Source organism: Seriola aureovittata, chromosome 7, assembly GCF_021018895.1.
Source record: "Seriola aureovittata isolate HTS-2021-v1 ecotype China chromosome 7, ASM2101889v1, whole genome shotgun sequence".
Taxonomy (NCBI): Eukaryota; Metazoa; Chordata; class Actinopteri; order Carangiformes; family Carangidae; genus Seriola; species Seriola aureovittata.
Window position 1 is genome coordinate 19,383,965 of NC_079370.1, and position 21,021 is coordinate 19,404,985.

General features: G+C 37.9%; 1 protein-coding gene across 1 annotated transcript; it reads left to right on the top strand.

The window, feature by feature from the left end:
- The first annotated feature begins 1,158 nt into the window (after positions 1–1,158).
- ddc (dopa decarboxylase) lies at positions 1,159–20,748 on the top strand. Its single transcript, XM_056381062.1, has 14 exons — positions 1,159–1,268; positions 3,051–3,258; positions 4,701–4,814; positions 4,948–5,067; positions 7,389–7,523; positions 9,708–9,851; positions 10,388–10,454; positions 10,864–10,958; positions 12,543–12,610; positions 13,446–13,522; positions 14,922–14,941; positions 15,075–15,173; positions 18,458–18,559; positions 19,120–20,748. Exons 2-14 carry the CDS (start codon positions 3,058–3,060, stop codon positions 19,318–19,320), a joined length of 1,443 nt encoding a protein of 480 aa, XP_056237037.1. The 5' UTR covers positions 1,159–1,268; positions 3,051–3,057; the 3' UTR covers positions 19,321–20,748.
- The last annotated feature ends 273 nt before the right edge of the window (positions 20,749–21,021 follow it).

Here is a 21,021-nt window from a genome sequence, read left to right on the forward strand (position 1 = left end):
AAGGCTTAAAGTTGTGTTGTGGGAAAAGAAAAAGATTAACATGTCTGAAGCTTTGCAGTCTGCTGCCAAAGTAACCCATACATAACCTTTTGCACAAACATCACAACGCAAGGTTAACTTGCTGTACTTTAGTTTTAAAGTGTGTTTGGGTACAATTTGAATGGAACAAATAACACAACTATGTGTTATAATCCCTGAAATAAATGCTTGCTTAATATTCGTTGATCATTTGTTGACACTGTCACAGAAACTGGCAATCTGCCAGAGTTTGTGTTGTGTTTATCTCTAGTGGACTATATTATACTGACTCCCCCTGATCCAGACCCTGATCCATTGATATTATGCCAAATTCAAAATATCAAACAAAATGACAGTTCAAGTTTGGGACAATTAACTAAGAAAACTTAGAAATACATATATGTTGCTGTAGATGAGGCAATCAGTATAAAACTACACATATATGTATTTTATATATGTATGTATTTTATAAAACTTAGAAAATACATATATATGTATATATATATATATATATATATATATATATGTATATGTATTTCTAAGTTTTATACTGATTTCCTCATCTACAGCAACAAACATAGATGAAATAAAAAATCCCAAACTGGACTGAGGTTACAGTCCAGGTAACATTTCTTTTATTATTATTTTTGCTTCAGTGTCACTTTCAAATTATCACCTTTGTTTAAGGATAGAGCTATTCTGAATCAGATTTATGAATTAAAAATTCTCAAAAGAAAATATTATTATTATTATTAGAGATTATTTTAATGCAATTGTATCTCCATCTGTATAAGCTTAGATGTAACAATGTGTAGTTAGCATAAGAATATCGTATTAGATATAAGTGTCATTGTGTGTGTGTGTGTGTGTGTGTGTGTGTGTGTGTGTTTGTGTGTGTGTGTGTGTGTTGTGTGTGTGTGTGTGTGTGTGTGTGTGTGTGTGTGTGTGTGTGCGTGCGTGCGTGCATGCGTACAGATGTACAGTAAGCTTCAGAAACTTATGAATCCACCTTTCTTACGTTGGTTGTGAAGCTCCGTTCCCATTGGCTGGCCTGGTTGGGGCTGCTGAGGTGGGGGTGGTTAGTGGCAAGATAAAAGGAGCAAATGTCTCTTGTCCTGCTTACACACACACACACATACACACAAACACACACGCTCACCACGTGCCTGGCTGTCTTTCCGTCTGTTTGTGGACGCTAAAGAAGAGGAGAAGATCCACCATCCAAACAGCTGAAGCTCTCACCTGAAAATGTAAGTATATAGACACACACACAAACACATACACACACACACACCCACACAACATGTCTAATCCTATTTGTGATCAGGAGAAGGATAAGGGCTCTGCTTCTCAAGAATAGAGAGAAACATGCAGGGTGAAACACTTGTTGAATGATAAAGCACTAGTGTACGAGCAAGGGGCAATGTTCATATGTTGTGCTATTTGAATAGGCAGTGTGAGAGGGATTTGTATGAGAATATGTTTAAAGCTTTTTGCTACAGTATAATGAATTTATTGTTACAGAAGTGCAACAGATTATTCTTTAATGCATGTCATAATCAGGGTTTACTGTTGATATCAAAGAAATCTTGATCGGGCTCTGTTTTATGCGGGTTTATGAAGCTGTCCTTTGGCACACTTATGAGCTAACCATGGTCTACTGATAGATACTATAAACCTGTTGTAGACATGGAAATGATTTTTACTACCAAGATTTCCTTTTCACATCAATCAAGTGAAAGGAAACTAAGCCATGATAAGACTGGTTTATCGTATTGGTAAGCGGGTCAGTGGTTCATACATATATAGATTGCGCAAGCTCTGAATTATACATCATGTATTGCTACTGTATTGTTCTGGAGATGGAAACAAAATTATATTACTGATTACAGATTTAACCAACCATTGTGTCCCGAAACCGGAACGAGATTCAATTAATAACGTCTCCAATAGATTAAATATTTAAATAAACAGTTTGGAAAATAGAAATCCAGAAACTGCTTTCTTCTGTTGAACTGAATGAAAATGTATGGTATTCAATGAATTTAAACAACAAATATTTTCCCTCACACATTTTTAAATTTCAATTTTCAAAAACTATGATTTTGTAGCCCTATATCCCAGGTCATTTGGCTCTTATTAACCATTATAAAAACTTTCACAAACTTTCATTATCAGTCAACAGTTTAATTCCATATTAGTTTATTTATTGTTATTTTTCACATGTATGATTTTTTTAATAACTTTTTTTTACTGTGCCTTATTCTTCTGTATCACAATGTGAGTAAAATAACAATAAATAACTGTAATTTACACTAGAGAAAAGGATCAAATCACACCATTTTCCTCACCAAGATGTGAGAATTGTGGTTGAAATTCTTGTGAACTGGAGAAAAAAGACGATCACCAGGGTTCAGATGTCTCCGGCAGAAATATTTATTTTAAGCTTGGAAGCAAGGAGAAAATGATGACCATTACAGAGTTAGCTGATTCATGATTTTGCTTCAGTAAGTCACAGTTTATATTAACTTCTGTGAAGTGGCTGAGGCCTAGAAAAACAACATTAAAAGGAAGAAAATTCTTTCACAAGAATACGCTCTTGTGAGTATTTAAGATTAATTAATGTAACCGGCTAGTTCGTGTTATGTCATATCAGTATGAAAATATATTTTTACAGTTCCAAGTGTCTCTACAACTTTGTGTTTCAACGAATGCTGTTTTCGTCAATTTGCCAGAGGAGACAATTTCAGTGAACATGTTGATTTTATTTCCATAACAGGTGAAATGTACTCTATAAATCTTAGTACATCAAACACTCACTTGACATCATTAACCTGGTTAACTCTGCAATAATTAACTCATTCCTACCAGTGTGATCAAAGGTCATTCTTGTGTGAATGTGTGTGCATGTGTTCTTTTTAATTAATCCCCTCTTTGACTTTTGGAATATAAAAAAAAAAAAAAATCAATCAACCTGGTTGGTCATCAACAATTATTTTCAAAAAATGATGTGTTTCTTTACTGTACCCCAGTTGTGCCATGGATGCTGCAGAGTTTCGGCGCAGAGGAAGGGAGATGGTGGACTATGTGGCTGACTACCTGGAGAACATAGAACAGCGACCAGTCTACCCAGATTTGGAACCCGGGTACCTTCGTTCCTTGATCCCCACTGAGGCCCCAGTGGAGCCTGAGAATTATGAGGATATCATAAAAGATGTGGAGAGGGTCATAATGCCAGGGGTGAGCTGATACTTTTGGTGATTTGTCTGTTTGGTGATGTTCTCCATGCACAGAGTCAATTGGGCCATTTTGGAAAATAATGCTGATGTAGAGAGGACAGCTTTTGGGCTTTCTTTTGAGGAATCATTTCTATAAATTAGACAATTTATTGAGTACAGCAATTTGTGAGGCTACACGGTCAAGCTAAACAGCTGCTTCACTGTCTTCCTTTGCTAATCATAAAATAATGACAGTCTGGACTTCGGTCCATATGTTCAGCTCACTTTAGCAATATTGCTATTTCACTAATAAAGCAAAACATTTTCTAGTCCCATGATGAAAAGAGCTTTTCAACGATGATACGTAGCAACAGGTCATTTTCATCATTATTGTATCCCATCTCAGGGTAGCATAGATGAAATAAAATAGAATCATCATAATATTAGTGATATGTTTAGTGTTGCTAAAAGTTTGGCATTTTTATAGTAATTTGAAATCATGCTTTACTAAGCCTTTAGTTAGGACATTCATACTGCAAACTTCATTTATGCAAACCAAGTCATTTGGAGGTACTTTCTCTTCTCTCTTCAATGCTACATAATATACATTTAGTCTATAGCCCTTGTATCTAATGCTTTTAAAACAATTAGAGCAAGTATTCTAAAAGAGCACAGGTGATTTTCTCCTTTAGTCCAAACAAAATTGAAGTTGGAAACATGCAAAGGTGTGTGTTTGTCTGTATACCATGGATTTCTACCAAGTGAGTTGCATGAAACTGGTCACAAAGAGTGCAGTATTAGGTTGCTCAATGATCACCAAGAGTGGTTGTGGAGACCCTTAACCTCTCCTTTAAAATCATGCAAGTGTCGTTCCTTTCTCACCTGCAACAAGCCAACAACACTGTCCAACAGGGTACACATTAGTATAGCTTACTTGCAATGCCAGTGAGATTGTGCCATATAAGGAATCACAGCGCCCGACTCTGGTTTACTTCCTTCTTCAACCACACCTTGAGGAAGACCATGTAGGGGTCGAAAACAGGTTGAAGTTTTTACTCCCTTACTTGGGATCTTTGTTCTGGATTTTTTTTAATTTTTTTTATCCCGATATGCCCTAACTAAGTAAAAACTTTTTAATTATATCCTTGGCTCTGTGGGTGGCTGCCTGAAGTCAATTGTACAGCATCACTGTCTAACAATTCTACTCCATTACTAAATTTATAGTACACAGTAGTCTTACTTGGTGACTTGGCACTGAAAAAACCATGCAGCAGGAATTCAGTGATTATATTGTGCATACAGGTTTCCATCACAACCAAAAACAACAGTTTTTTATCTCACTTAATAATATTTTGTGTCAAAATAAGAGACAGTCAGTGAATACAACATCTGTGTTGAATTAATATATCAAACAATCATTTTGGTAACAACTTAAAAGTGTTTGTGTGTTTTGTCTATCTCCAGGTCACCCACTGGCACAGCCCATATTTCTTTGCCTACTTTCCAGCTGCTTCTTCTTACCCTGCCATGTTGGCTGACATGCTGTGTGGAGCCATTGGCTGTATTGGATTCTCCTGGGTAACAATCTTCAATGCGTCAGTGTATATGGCTCTGTATTTAAACAATGTCTGCATCTTCAGTTTGTTTCTACAGTGAATATAAACTCAGAACACTTTAAGATTTGTGTTTATATCTTTTCTGCGTGTTTCAGGCTGCTAGTCCAGCCTGCACAGAGCTGGAGACAGTGATGCTAGATTGGCTTGGGAAGATGCTGCAACTGCCTGAGTGTTTCATAGCCGGGACTCACGGTCATGGAGGAGGTGTCATCCAAGTGAGTTAGGTTTTGTTTAGTTTAATTCATTTTAGTTTAGTTTTTTCGTCATGGACATAAAAATAGCATTGGAATTGCAACTTACAATTATGCACAAGCACCAGATGGACTCCATTTAGTGTCTAATTTTCATAGATTAAAAAAAAAAATGTAATGTAACGACAAATATATTTTAGCCATAAAAATACAATAACATTAAATTCAGGTGTGTCTTTACAGGGGTATTTAGCCTGAAACAGTCTCATTGCAACCATGACTTTTTACATTTCTATATTATGTATTATATCCTATAGTATTTGTACCTCTTTACTTTCTCTAGTCTACTTGCCAGCCTGATTTACAGAAAAACAAAGGTGTTTATTCACACTGACAACTCAGTGCCCCTGAACCCATATTCATCAACAATTTGTGTACTATTGATTTGTTGCCTCTTCCTCTCCATGGTTCACACCAGCTGAAAATTGACAGGAAATTGCCTTTTAATATGTCATCCAAAGGCATACACAGATGACAGTGATGGTGTGGCAAAAGGCTAAGCATTAGTTTAGTGTTCCATTGACTGCTACAACAGCAGCAGCAGCACAGGTTGTTAGTTATATGTGTGTGTGTGTGTGTGTGTGTGTGTGTGTGTGTGTGTGTGTGTGTGTGTGTGTGTGTGTGTGTCTGTGCACATGGGATGGTAAATATAGTGGCGCATGAGAGTGCACTCTGATGATGGATCATTTCATGCCTCCTCTATTGTGACCACCTGAGTGTGAGGATGTGCATATGTGTGTGTGTGTGTGTGTGTGTGTGTGTGTGTGTGTGTGTGTGTGCTCATCTGGGTCATCATGTTTTTGTCTCTGTCTTGCCACTCTCCTTTTTAAGTGCAGCTTACCAGCTCACTATGGCAACGAATGGGCTGCTTCTCACTGCAGCAAGGCTAATGAGTGTTGTGACAGCACATTGCCAGACTATTATTGTAAACCTTATACCAACACAAAAAGGAAATGGGATGGCTTCAAAAAAGACCTTCTGGTGACCCTAGATTTCCCTTTTTACTCCTGTGTGAGTCATTTGATTTTGTTGGTAGAGGAGGACACTTCATCTGTGATTAAAATAAATTACAAAAGACACTTTTACTGTAATGCATGCATCATCTGTAGCAGCGGACCACACCTTTCTATTGTAAAGATCACTGTGGTTATTCACTTTTTAGCTGAAAGAAAGGATATTATGGTTTTCGTTCAATTTCTAGAGCTTTGCGCATTGATAATCACAGTGATTTGTTGGGTAGGTTGATTGATCTCTGTGGATCTGAAAGATTTGGCTTAATTTTACTCTGCCTCAGAATTTGTTTTAACATAACATGGCTTGATGGTTGTTTAGTGGTTGTTTGGTGTGTGATTTGTGCTTATTGATTGAATGATTTGAACATTTTATTGACTTTCCTGTGGTAATGCCCCCTGATACCTCAGAAGCCACGCTTCACTTCATTATGTAGCCTCAAACAATTCTCTCAGTATCAGGCTGGCTGGATGATGACTCACCATACAAGCAGTCATTTCCTTCGTTAATGACGATGTGGAGGTGCCAAAGCATTAAAATCAAAGGGAATATCCAACAGCATGAAATGTTAACTAGCTCTGCGTGTGTGTGTGTGTGTGTTTGTGTGTGTGTGTGTATGTGTGTGTGTGTTGTAGAAAGCAGAAATAGAGGAGTTGATAGATTATGTTCCTATCATGTTTACAATGGAGCTGTCAATTAAGATCATACAGTAGCAGCTCTTACACGCAATTAACTTAGGGTATGTTTACATGCAGGATAACATACCAATTGTTAGCAGGATACTTCAGGACATTTGTGACGGGGTGTACGTTAATATTATATTATGTTTAAAGTAGTTGGGACAAGTCTGCAGACAACCCTGGTGATGATTTATGGTTTGTTTGCCATTCCCACAATAGTAGCCAAGAGCTGCCATACTATTTAAATATTAATAGCTTTCCATCAACCAACAGATATTTGCCAAGTGTTGTCCTTTGCTGAAACATCAACAACCCTTTGATAGTGTAATCCACCACCCAATGGATATTATGATCTAGGTCTTAATGGTGGAAAGGAGCTCTTCTGGAAACATCAAAATAAACCACACCCATCATAACTGGTTTCCAAATAGTAAGGAAATAGGCCATGCATGTTCTGAATCATGTGTACTCTTTGATTGATTAAGCTGTTCCCAAGATCATATTGAATTGCAGCTGCCCCGGCTACATTAGAGGACAAGTTGTTGCTGGTGGTAGCTGAAAGGGTAGCTTACTGTTCAACTCTTTCTCCGACAGGGCACCGCCAGTGAGGCGACCCTGATGTCCTTGCTCGCTGCCCGTTGTAAAGCAGTCCGCCGGGTTCAGGTCTGCCAGCCTGGAAAATCAGAGGCTGAAATCTTATCCAAACTGGTGGCGTACACCTCTGAGCAGGTAAGAACAAAAACATTGCAAGTCTTTCTTGTGTCTGGTTTGTGGCTAGGCTAGTGGCTACGCTAGTACTCTCTTATAACTGACTTTATATCAGTCTAATATGTCACTATTGTTGGATATGATTGGATTATATTTTTAAAAGACTATGATCAATTACAATGTTTTTTTTGGTTTTTTTACACTGTGTGCTCTCCAAGAAACCAGGGTCTGTATTCACAAAGCATCTTAAGGCTAAAAGTAGCTCCTAACTTTTTAGAAACTCCTAAAAAATAATGGGCGTGTCAGTCCTAACTTCAGGACCCCAAAGAGCTATTCACAAAGCCACTTAGCGCAAAAATTAGCTCCTAAGTCTGGGAGAAGTTAGAGGTAGTCGAGAGGACTACTAACTAAGGACTCGGAAACTAAGGAAACGTTACGCGATGCTGAATTACTTAAAAGAATTACAATCATTATTCCTTCGTGATTGAGTCATATCAACTCAATTACTAAGGAATAATGATTGTTGTGGAGTTTGTGAAGGATGCAATCTCTTACCAACCGTAACCCAATCAGTGCGGAAATGAAGTGTTTGGCAACGCTGCGTTACCTGGCAACAGAGAAAAGCCGATAAATCAACCAAACATGAAATGCGCTCAATTCATACGATTTCTTTTAGATGTTAACAACTACAGGGAAATAAAGCGGCTTTATGGCGATAGCCGGTCTACCCGCTGTGATCGGTGCCAGAGATGGAAGCATGTAAAAATTATTGCACAATCGCAAGACAAGGAGGTATTTTAAACAGGAAAACAAAATCACACATCAACACACAGGCTGTATTGGATTCTGCCTGTACAACTGTAGACATTGTTGTAGTGTCCAGGATCTACACACGATTCATGGGTCTAAATGGAGAGTGACCTGAGGCAGCTGTTTGAAAGGATCGTAGTCCAGCTGGATGTCACCTGGTGGGGGACAGGGGAAATCTCCAACAGCTACATTACAACAGGTACAGGTACAACAGGCTGTGGCTATTAGGCTGCCAGTTAGGTTTAGTTAGACAGTCTAGGACGGGTTTTTTTTTTTGTTTTTTTTTTTCCATTGAGAGAATTGAATATAAGTTTTTATAGTAAAATTAAATTCTCCCGGGTAGATACAAACCTTATCATATAGATGCATTTTGGAGAATGCACTACTTTTATAAACAGCACCTAATCCGTTACTTTTTAATTTGCATTCGTTTATTTATCTGTTTTTTAAAATTATTTCTGCGGGATGTTGCGCATGTATTTTCACCGGCACGCACCTGTCTTTCATCAACCAATCGCTGTGGTTCCTGCAAATCGGCTCGTCCACGGAAATTGACGTCAGACGAAGAAACGGAGTCGCACTCGTAGCTCAGGAGTTTTCGCTTTTCCTTAATAAAAGTTTGCCTCAGCAGGTTATTGTTAAAAATTTAAACCTGACTTAGGAGTACTCTTAGTGGTAAGATTAAATCCTCATTGAATACGGGCCCTGATGTTCACTTGAACTTTCAGCTGTACTGAACAAAACTGTAAAAGTGACTGCAAGTACATGATGTTATTGAATAGCAAGTGCTGCCAGACAAATGAAAATATAATTCAACAGCATTCGAAAAGTTTCTGCAAATATGTTGATAGTTGTGAATGGTCTCACTTAAGAACAGTCCATGTGAACTCAGATCATTAAAGGTTACCGCAGTAATAATGAAAGAGTGTTTCGGTGATTGGGTGAGACACAGGGTCAGGCAGTAGCTACTCTGATCAGGTTTAATACCAGGCTGGCTTTGTGATTGGGTTAGGGAGTTGCCTGAGGGTCACAAAGACCTTTAGAGGGAGACCATAGCTCTTTTTCTACTGAAGAATACGGTTTTATTGTTGGAACGTACAAAGTATGTATGTATATATTTTTGCATAGTAACTTATTGTAGGTGATCCAAAAAAAAGCCAACAACTATTATTTGTATTATTTGTAAAAAGTATTTTTTGAACTCTTTCTAACATAATGGCAGTAATCTTAACAAAAGTGTGGCTTTTGCTAGTTGACAGGAAGTCCAGTTCCACATTGAATATTGTTTCACTTCACTGAATGGTCCCATTTAACATTTATTATATGAGCTGTTAAGCAGCAGGGATTTGCTTATTTTCTCACTTCTCACAAATGTTGCATCTCTTTCCTCCTAAGGCTCATTCCTCAGTGGAGCGTGCTGCTCTGATTGGAGGAGTGATGATGAGGAAGGTTCCTACAGACAACAAATATGCTGTCGGAGGGGATATGCTCAAGAAGATGGTGGAGGAGGACAAAGCAGCTGGGCTCATTCCTTTCTATGTAAGAAAAGACAAAACTCTACATCCATATATCCAGCTATCACACCGCTAACACACACTGAGTTGAGTTATACATCTATCATTGGATTTCTTTTGCTACCCATACACTTACAAACAGTTGTACAACCGCCCACTGAGCTGACAGCCACAATGATAGCCTACCTTTTGCCTGTGATGCTGCTTTGCACACCCTGAGGCCTCTGCTGAAGGATAACATTGTAAACCTAATCTATGTCTATCTTGTTAAGGACAATAATCCCTGTATCATCTGGACCCACAGATCTCTATCTGTGCATAATATTGAGGGGTCTGCAATAGTCCAGCTGCTCTGAATCATCTGTGCGTGTCCTGGCTGGATCTATGTTTGAATAGAAACTGATGTCAGTCCTTGAATGAAAGCAATATGTTGAAGTAGCTGCACTGACGGTGAATTTGTATGTCACTTTCTTTCATTGTTGTGACAGTGAAAATAGAAAATGGCACGGGTAACAAACCACTTTGGGGTCTTTATGATTTATGTATGTGTGTGCGTTTCAGTTTTGTGCGACTCTCGGCACCACACCATCGTGTGCTTTTGATCACATCACCGAGCTGGGGCCCATATGTGAGTAAAACAATACAGCAGCACAAACTTGAATTTTTTGTGTACAAGAGGAAGGAGACTGTAAAACAAATTTGGCTTTATAAGCTTTTCACACACACACACACACACACACACACACACACACACACACATATATATATATTTTGTGAAGCTATATACTTGGTTGAAGATATTATATATCACTTCTGGATGATTTTTATTTAAATAAAGTGTATATATATATATATATATATATATATATAAAATGTTGTTTTCTGTATTAATTTTAATTACCCTCAATTATGCAATTATACCCTGCTTAAGATAATTCATGGACTATAGGTTTTACACCCAAGGTTGTAAAATCTAGACCGACAAAATGACTTATTTTACAGATGTTTATAACGTCTCTGTTTCTTGTCTGTTCTAGGTAACAAGGAAGACATGTGGATGCATATTGATGCAGCATATGCTGGGAGTGCATTTATCTGCCCTGAATTTAGGCCTTTGCTGAATGGCATTGAGGTGTGTAAAAATATGTAGGCATTAATGTTCATATAGTTTTGGTAACAATGTTTCTGTCAACTCTGATCATCCCAAGCTGTGTAGGATGGGTTTAATGTGGTTTAAGTGTGGTCAGAATCTTGCGGTGAGCCTCCACCTGCAGACATATAGTTGGAGTTGAATGAAAAAGACAACCTATTTCTGTTCAGTTGCTTGTGAAATATCTCTCCTAGCATCTATGAAAGGAAACACTGACCACATACTGATTATATCCAGCTGCTTTATTTCTGTTTGAAAATGGCATAACGTTAATGTCAAGGAGGAAACATGCATGACTGAGTAATAGGCCAAACAATCGGCAAGAGATGCAGGGGCATCAATCTGCCTTTTGAGGCTGCCGAGGCAGCTGGTGCTCCCCAAGCTGTGCAGAGACGCAGAGATAAGGACAGAGTAATTTCCTGAGGCAGCGTTAGACCTTTATATATCACTGTTTATTAGACACACAATTTCAAACAATGTTGGTGGGGAGACGGAGAAAACCGACTTGACTATAGAAGGACCAACTGTTGTTTCATCTTTTCTCCCACTGGCTGTAAATTTAGCTGTTGGATATGTACAGTAAGTTTTCGTACAAGAAAACTTGTAATTTTACATTTTCTTCTATTTCTTATGCAATGGGAATATAAGATTCAGGTCCTTCTTTAAGGAAGTGGAGGATAAATTACAAGTTCACACACTTCTTTAAGCCATATGCAGTAATATTTAGTAGAATTCACATACTGTACAGTAGTTAACATACATTACAGACAAGGTCAATGAAAATATTTGATGAGGACATGAAGAAGGAGCCTGATCTTTTTTGGTGAGAGTGCAGCCTTGCTGAAGGGTTGGTTGCTAGGATATGGGTGATGGGCGAGCAGGCAACCAGCCCCCTTTTAATCAGTCAGCATGGCAACTGTCAGCCAGGAATCTGTCTCACATTGTTTCTCTACAGTGTGTTATTTCATTTATGGAGGTAGAGAAAAAGGATATTACAAAAGATAGCCAACAAAAAGATGAGAGCAGATTAGGAAGGGTTTGTCTCTCTTTGAATAAACCCTGCCAGGAAAGGGTTATTTGCCATGCACTCTGCGAGCTGCTGGCTCCATGTTCCTCTTTTGCATTTCAAATAAAATGTGGCTGCTTCAGCCTAGATAAAGCTGTTGATGAAAAGGTTGTCCCTGTGTCAGTAATGGTAAATAATAATAATAATAATAATGGTTAATACAGATGTGTTATGGTCTGTGTTCGTGCAAAAACAATTTTTTTAAATTGTGCTTGTGTTAAATGAAAAACATAAGAACTTTTATGACCAATTATTATAATTATATTTATTATAATTATTATTATGATTTAATTTTCCTCTGGGCAACTCATTAGATCGTAGAAAACAAAAACAAAAAGACAATACAACAATCCGCAGACCTCACTGAAAGCCACTCATATTGTACTATGATACCGCACTGATACTTTTGTATTAATATTTATTTCATCTGTATTACCTGGTGTTCTGGTGAGACATGCAACAGTGTCTTCATCACCCATTATTTGTTGTTTCTTTCACAGTTTGCAGACTCATTCAACTTCAACCCACACAAGTGGCTGTTAGTCAACTTTGACTGCTCTGCAATGTGGTAAGATGTCTAACACACCTCCAATATGAAAGTCACACTTTTTACAACTCCTGCATTCATTCACAACTTCCAGAAATACTAATACAAGGGGCATTATTGGTGTGGATATAGAGACTGACAATATACTGTGGGTCAAACAAAGACCTGTTAAACAAAATAACTATCTATACTATTTTTAGCATCTTCTGTCATTCGTCCAATATATCCCAATTTACCTGAGAAAAGAAACAATGGGTGGTTATTGTGGGTGGCCATCATAAAAGTGATATCCATCTACACCTCACACATTTGCACAGTAAAAATAGAGCTACGCCTTCCATCTGCTCCTTCTGTCAGCATCAAACAAAACCAGACATGCTCTGCACAAGATGGAAACAGAGGTGTTTCAAACCCCAAACATGTTATGAAGGGAAGAAAACCCTTTTCCATCATCTCTGGCTCTGTCTGTCCACTTCTGATATAAAACCAGCTGCCACTGAGATATCTTCTGGCACATGTACATTATATAAACTTATCCAAAGAGACATTTTAATAAATGTCACAATTTGTGGTTTCAATTCATGAACAAACATTGTGTTACATTACAGAATATGCTGTACTGTTTAGTCTAATAAAGTTATGACATACTTGTCAAATATACCTAAAACAAAACCAGTATATACTAAACATATTGTATAAACTTGTATTATATGTGAGTATAAACTTGTATTATATGTGAATATAAACGTTGTCTTCAAAAGTCTAGGAACACTTTCTCATGGGAACTGTAGGATTAAATGGTCCATTAATATTTGGTATTTAAAGATTTTTTCTGCTTGTCAACACATGTCAACAGGGTGAAGAAGAGAACAGACATTATTGGAGCCTTCAAGATGGAACCACTCTACCTGAAACACGAAAACCAAGAGTCAGGTAGAGCCATTTCACTTACATGACATGCGTAACATGACAACAATGAAGAGCTATGACCTTGTTTACTTTTCACATTTTGGGGAAGGTGCACATTTCTGATTCAACAGTAACTGCTGAAGCATTGCACCAGTGTCTTGAAATGCAGTGCAGCCTAATCCAGATAAGCATAAACAAAAAGATGAACGTATGACAACTAGACAGGTGTGTGTGTGTGAGTGTGCTTTAGTGCGTGTACAATTTATTTGTCTGGACCCACATGAGGGCATTTTGTCTGGTTCTAACTTCTTCAAAGTGATGTTTGAGTGTTAAGACTTGGCTTTAGTGTGTGTGTGTGTGTGTGTGTGTGTGTGTGTGTGTGTGTGTGTGTGTGTGTGCGCGTGTGTGTGTGCGCGTGTGTGTGTGCGTGTGTGTGTGTGCACGTGTGTGTGTGTGTGTGTGTGTGTGTGTGTGTGTGTAAATGTTGGCTTCTGTGAGCCATCTTAATAATTTCATAATCCTATCCTACCTGAAGTTAAGCTGATTAACAGTATTTGTGACCTAATTTAATTAATACACCCCAGTAGTATCACACATTGTCCTGTCTTGAAAGTGTGTGTGTGTGTGTTTGTGTTAGGACTTGGTAAGACTACAAACACCTAGGATCAAAATTAAAATTCAAACGAATAAGATTTTAAATCAGATAAATAAAAAATGTCCCTTAATATGATTCAGTGCCTGTGTATGTGTCTGCTGCTCTGTGTGCTAGTGTACATGCTCCCAGCCTGCAGATGGGCTCAGATCTGCACTATAATTTGTCTGACAGACAGGCAGACAGAGAGAAAGACAAACAGCTACCTCCCACCACATTGAGGCACCTTACAAAAGCCTTCTCTCATACAATCTGGACCCCTCAATCTAATTAGTGGTTATTAGTGCCAGCTAACATGGGCCTCCATTCTGTAGAGATGAGCTATCCGTAGCCAGTGGTCTGTGTGGGTTGACAGTGCTGTGATAAGTGAGATACAGGAGGTGGCCACAATGACAGCAACACCTGGACCGTGGAACACAAGTCAAAACACAACAGCCTTACAAGAGATACATTTCTGAAGTGAAATGATGTTCAGTGTCAGGCTTTGTTGCTGAAAGTTGTAATCTGTATCAGTCTGTTGTTTTACATTCAGGAGAATGTGTTCCTGGTTTTGTGCTTTATGATACAATATTTATTAGGATCTAATGATGAGACACACTTTAACTGGCTATAAAGGCATATGGCTGCACTTCAGGCACATATGAAGTCACACAGAGTAAGGCATGACCCTAAAATGTGCAAAAAAGTCATATTAACAATGTACATTATTAGTATGACTATTAATATGTCATAGACATTATTGTCTGATTGTATCTGTTTTTCTTTCAACAGGCCTGGTCACAGATTATAGGGTAAGATTATTCATTAGTCATTTAATTTATAACTATAATATGTAAGTAAGTCAGTAACCCAATCAACATCAGCTTTTATGCAGACCTTGTAGCTATAACGACAATCATGTTCTCCTCCTCATCTGTCCTGCAGCATTGGCAGATTCCACTGGGAAGAAGATTTCGCTCACTAAAGTTGTGGTTTGTCTTCCGTATGTATGGACTCCAAGGCCTGCAGGCTCATGTGCGCAAGGTAGGCAAACAACTGAACGATCCACTACACTTCTATCTTGTATCTCTGACGGGGTATAGGAAGGGTATTCTGAAGCATTAAACACTTATAGGTGGTGGCATTCCTGGTTGAAATTCAGTTTATTAAGATAATTAATTTGATAACATCAATTAAAAAAATATGTTTGCAGTACTTTATATGCATGGTTTCACAGGTTATCACACTGACACTGATGGTTTTTTAATCCTTACATACATGACCCAACATTTTTCTGAAGAAATCACCTTCACTGAAAACATGCAAAACTCCATAATATTATCTGAACATGTGTAACCTAATTTTAACTTATAGGTAGAATTGGTTAATGACTTTTACAGTAGTATTTATTTATTTCTCTCTTATTAACTCTCTAACACTAATGGTATTGAGTGTAGTTTGTTTGCATGCAATGGTTTTAAATAGCATTACAAGACAAAGCTAAATTTATATATTAGTATAGTGTTTCAATTTTTGCTAAAAATCATAGTAAAATAGTGCTAAAAGAATTATTCCACAAAATATGTGTTATGTGGTATTTGTAATATCAGTGTGGTAATCCTGTAGTGTTAACTTAACTATATCTTATAACTGACTAAAATATTAGCACACTGCTATAGTGAGCAGCCTGGCTTCACTATTTCCCTATATCCATTCATCCGTCTCTCCTCTCTTCCTCTCTGTGTCCTTCGTACCTAATCACTCCCGAAAAAAGAAAACAGCTCTGACAATTACATATGCCTGGTCTTTATAGTAAATGCCATCCCCTTCCTCCCTCCCTCCCACACATCACCCCTCCTAATCCTCCTTACCACTAAAGTCGCTTTAGTGGCCTCCATCCTCATCTCTCTCTCCATCAGCATATCCTGTCAGTCATATATGTCTGGTCTGTATCCTCTTTTTATAGTGACATTTTCTCCTCCTCTCCCACCCATACCAATCCCTTTTTCTATTGCCTTTTCTTCTTGTTGCTTCACCCCTGCATGCCTGTCTCTCCCCATCATCTTCCTCTTCCTCCCTCCAGTCTGCACAGTCAATCAAATGAGCCTGTTCTTTGTTTACGCTAACATTTTAAATGAAGCGGCAGAAGCAGCATTGATCCCTGCAGCTATAACCCATGACACTACTCTACTGTACATCCATCTTCTAGATTAGATAGAACAGTTTTAAGTTGTCTGTGAAGATTCTCATTCATCCAGGCCATGGTTGTCCAAGAAGGGTTGAATTGAGCTAGGGAAACTGGCCTTGGTTGTAGATCAGTTTCCTTTGCTGAAAGTCTCTCGCTTGGTCATCTTCACCTTTCTGCACTCCTTCCTGGTTGAAGAAGTATTAAAATGATTCCTTTGAAATAACAGTAAACATGTCAAATGTGCAGTATAAAGGAAAATATCTTAAAAACAAAACACTTTTATGGTACCATTATGGTAAAGATGTACCATTATTTACCATATGGTAAAGATTTACCATTAACTGACAATGACACACTCTACTGACGGTGCAGAATCCTGTATTTTTCTTCCTCAATATGCTGTGTCAAACTTCTCAAACATACTGCAGATCTTGCACAGACAGAACCCTACATCTTGATTAACAGAAAGGAAAAGATACCTTATACTTAGACATACCAGGTTATCTCATAATTGTCAAGTGGAACAGGGCAGAGAAGACCAGGGCTGCTGACAGGAGTAAAGAGCTGCTTGTCATGACACAGGGTGACCAAGGTGATTAGTTAGACAATTTATACCGATTTGAGATGATAAATAACAGTGTAATTTGTCCTTTTACTAACTACTGCTGCCTCTTAACGCAGAGTTAGAAGAAGCTGAGTCAAGGGCAGATTGACAAGCACCAGTCATCCATCAAAGATCCCAGGATTATCCACAATACACATGCGGAAACATCCAAACGTCCAAATGCTGCTCCCCCTCTGCTTTACAAGGCCCAGCCTTTATCAATGAGACATGGACATGCCCATAAATATGACTGAAATGATAGATGAAATGACTGGTAGTCAACCTAGCTTCCAGAGACAATAGCCTACTGTGGCCAAAAGAGGGCAGTAAATTACAAGTTGACTGCAAACAGGTAATGTCAGATCCTAGTGAGAGATATCACTTTCATCTCGGTATTTTATAAATTGTGATGAGTTTTTTTGGTCCTTTTGTTACTAAATCTTGTAAAGTCAGAGAGTACGTTTAAATGGAAATACAGTGTGTGTAATGTACTCATTGTGCGTTTCCCCTTTCCCAGTGAAGGAAAACAATTTCTACTTTTTCTTGATGTATTTACAAACACTAATGAGTTATCCCTCCCTGAACAAAAGAAGTAAAAAATTACGCATAGTAATCACAACAAGTACAATATGAGTCCTTTCTAATCACATAGCATTAAGGGAGTAGCAAGACAGACAGTTAGGTCATTACTGCATATCAGCTCGTAAACGCCTCTGGGAGATGGTGAATTATTGGCTGGGAATGTGGAAGCAAGGAGGTGGTCAACCAGTTGTCGGTCATTCAAGCCAATATGTGTCATCATTAGAGAGCAATTGACAGGAAAAGTGGAGTTGAAGTTGATCCATAATGTGATTAGATGCAGTGATGCACCTTTAGAGTTTCACCATGCATCCAGTGTCTCAGTGGGCTCTTTGATCATAATGGGATAAATTATGATGTAGGTGGAGGTTTTGGTCACACAGTTTGAAAATTACTCTAAAGGACTGCAATGACATTTCTAAAGAGCAGATTTTGATACAGACTATTTCATGGTTAATGAATCCTGATTTTTAACCGTGACCTTAGCCTCCCAGGCAGTGCTTTCTACTAGGATGTGTACCATCCCTCAACATACTCTTTTAATCAATTATTGATTATCGATGGTAACAGATGGTAATATTTAGTCCATAGTGGGGGGTTACACTCCTGCAGACTGAACAGCAAAGTGCTATGCCATCTAATGTTACAGCACTGCCATCTAATGGGATTCATAGAAATTACAGGCTTTAGAATAGCTGCTTGCATGTGACTAAGTATTTTCTTGCAGAAGTCATGTTTGACCTTTCAAACTTCTGAGTGAATAAGAATCATTGAGTGAAGACCTCAGTTTTATCTATCTACAAATAAATGTTTATTTTTTAGCAGATGTAGACTACTTAAAACAAGTGGACATTATGAGATGTGCAAATGTACATTATTGACACAGATATCAGTGGTATATACTGTAACATACAAGTTGTAACACATTATATAATACTGAATGTCCTCTTTTTGCAGCAAGTGGCCTTGGCTAAGGAGTTTGAGAGTCTGGTACGAGCAGACAAGAGGTTTGAGATCTGCGCTGAGGTCATCATGGGACTGGTCTGCTTCAGGCTTAAGGTAACAACATCCAACATGAGAATGTGAATGACACTGATGAATTGCCTTACCCGGTTAAACCCGTTCTCTGGACAGATCACAGAAGATATATATTGTATACTGACACATAAGATTCAGCTTCCACAGTATAAATGAATTAAAATCATATCTTTCATCTCGTTTTTTTTCCACTATCAGAGAAAAGGTGAGGTTTGTGAGTTATACTAATAATCTTGAATATGATTGAATCATTTTTACATTGTAATTTATTGTAGAATTGACTGATAAAGAGAGTTATGAAACAAGTGACATAGTAGCTTTTTTTGAATGTGATGTGATATATGGGAAAAATCTAAAGACAATTACTTAAAAAGTCACGGTATGATTATATAACAATCAGCTCATTGTAGAATACAGGTTAAAACGCAGTTTTGAGTGGATATACAGTAGATCTCCCTATATGGCAATTAGCAAACATTATAAAATGCAACATGGCCAGTAGTTTAACCCAGTATTGTTTAGTTGGCTATTATAAATCGAAACAACTCCAGTTTTATCGCCTCCTTGCTCCCTTCTCTCAGGGCTCCAATGAGCTGAACCAGAACTTGCTGAAAAAGATCACCAAGAGCAGAGAGATCCATCTGGTGCCTTGCCAGCTCTCTGGCCGCTTTGTCCTGCGCTTCGCCATCTGTGCACGTACTACAGAGTCACGTCACATCCAACAAGCATGGCGGCACATCACGCAGTTGACCTTTGAGCTCCTGCAGGAGCCCAATCATTGACCAAAAGGTAGGGGAGGGGCTGTCCACTCTGATACCTAAGTGAAGACCAAAGTTAGGAAAAAAATTCTACATCTTATGTTGTGGATGTAAAATGTCGCAAAGGGAATGAACAATGATTTCGCAGCTCACTTAGCAGTCAAGAGTGTTTGTGTCAGCAGCTAAGTTGTCCAGTCCTGTAAGCAGTGGTCACTATTTTGCTGATTTTTTTATTTTGCAAACTTATTACACATCCACAAAAACCCAAATGTACATAACAGGAAAGTTCTCCTGCTATTGATTAAGCTTTTATCTCACGCTTTTTATGTCATGTCTATGCTGCTTCTGAGTCTTGTAAAATCTGGTTTGAGGTGAAGTCAAAGACTGGTTGGGTTGAAGTGGGGTGAGGGTTTTGAGTTCTGCAAAGAATGTATTGCACATTGTGTGTGTGAATTAATTTTTGAGTCCATGTGTGTCTCCAATATTCTGTGGTTGCTCATACAGAAACAGCTTCTTTATGTTTAGTGATCCATTTTAAGTGAAGGATTAAAAATGATTAGAAATTGATTGGTTATGAAAGTGTGAGAAATATTAATTTATCATATTAATAGTTTGATTACATATTGTATGTTGGGGGCTTTACATGTGAGGTTAAAAACCTCTTACATTGCTCCTAGTTATCAGGTTAAATCCCTCATATAAGTGCATTATTTATGTATGGCCTCATCAACAAAAGCAGTTGTGTTTAATATATAATGGCAGACAAGAGCCTATCAAATCTAATATATCTAATATTATTTTTTTTTTTTACAGAATTCTTATTAATTCATATTGTGTCATATGCACAGTGAGTCAGTATTTCCCAAAACTGTTGCACAAGACAATCACTTTTCCACTGTAAGTCTGTGGAATGAGAAAGAAGTTATACACCTTTTGGGGTTTACTGAACTCATTCCCAGTCATTAGAATTACATAAGGAATTTGTGACAGAGATTAAAAATAATTGCCCTATACTATATCATATTAGGTTTGTGTTGAGAAAAAAAACATGATCAAATGAGCAGAATTAAAAGAAAGAAAGTCATGCAAATATTGCATTGCCAGTTCAGCATTGTGTGTACCACACATTTAGGATCCTTCACATCCACCACATTAGTCTCTCATCATGTATGTGTAAGTTTAAGCCTCAAGATATAAAACAGATTCTCATGATGAACAATTGTGATTAAAACAAGATTGGTCTCTTGCCTGTCGTCCACAACCCCAACATATCTTGTCACTGAGTTGTAGATCGCTGATCCCCTCACATTTGTCTGTGACATCACCACACCTTGTTGTTAATTCATATGATTGTGTCAAAGCTGCTGTTACTGATCAAGATGATTTATTTTTTGGCTTGGCTGTGCATGCAATGGTATGGGTTTATTTGAATAAAGTCTGCTGTGAATTGCATGGTGTTGGATCTTATTATCTTATTAGGATAAATCCTAAGTAAAGGTTTGCAACATATCAGGGTCACAAAGATGACATTTAATTGTGTCTGGCATTGGTGCACTGCACTAATTAAATTATTTAAAGAGCAAACTCTAATTCACTTGAAATAGTTCTGTCTGGATGTTATTGCAGCCTCTCAACTCAGCAATGGCTCACCCATAAGGTATACAACATGACAAATTTGTGTCATAATTAGAGCAGGGGAGTTATATGGGTATATACTGGGTACAG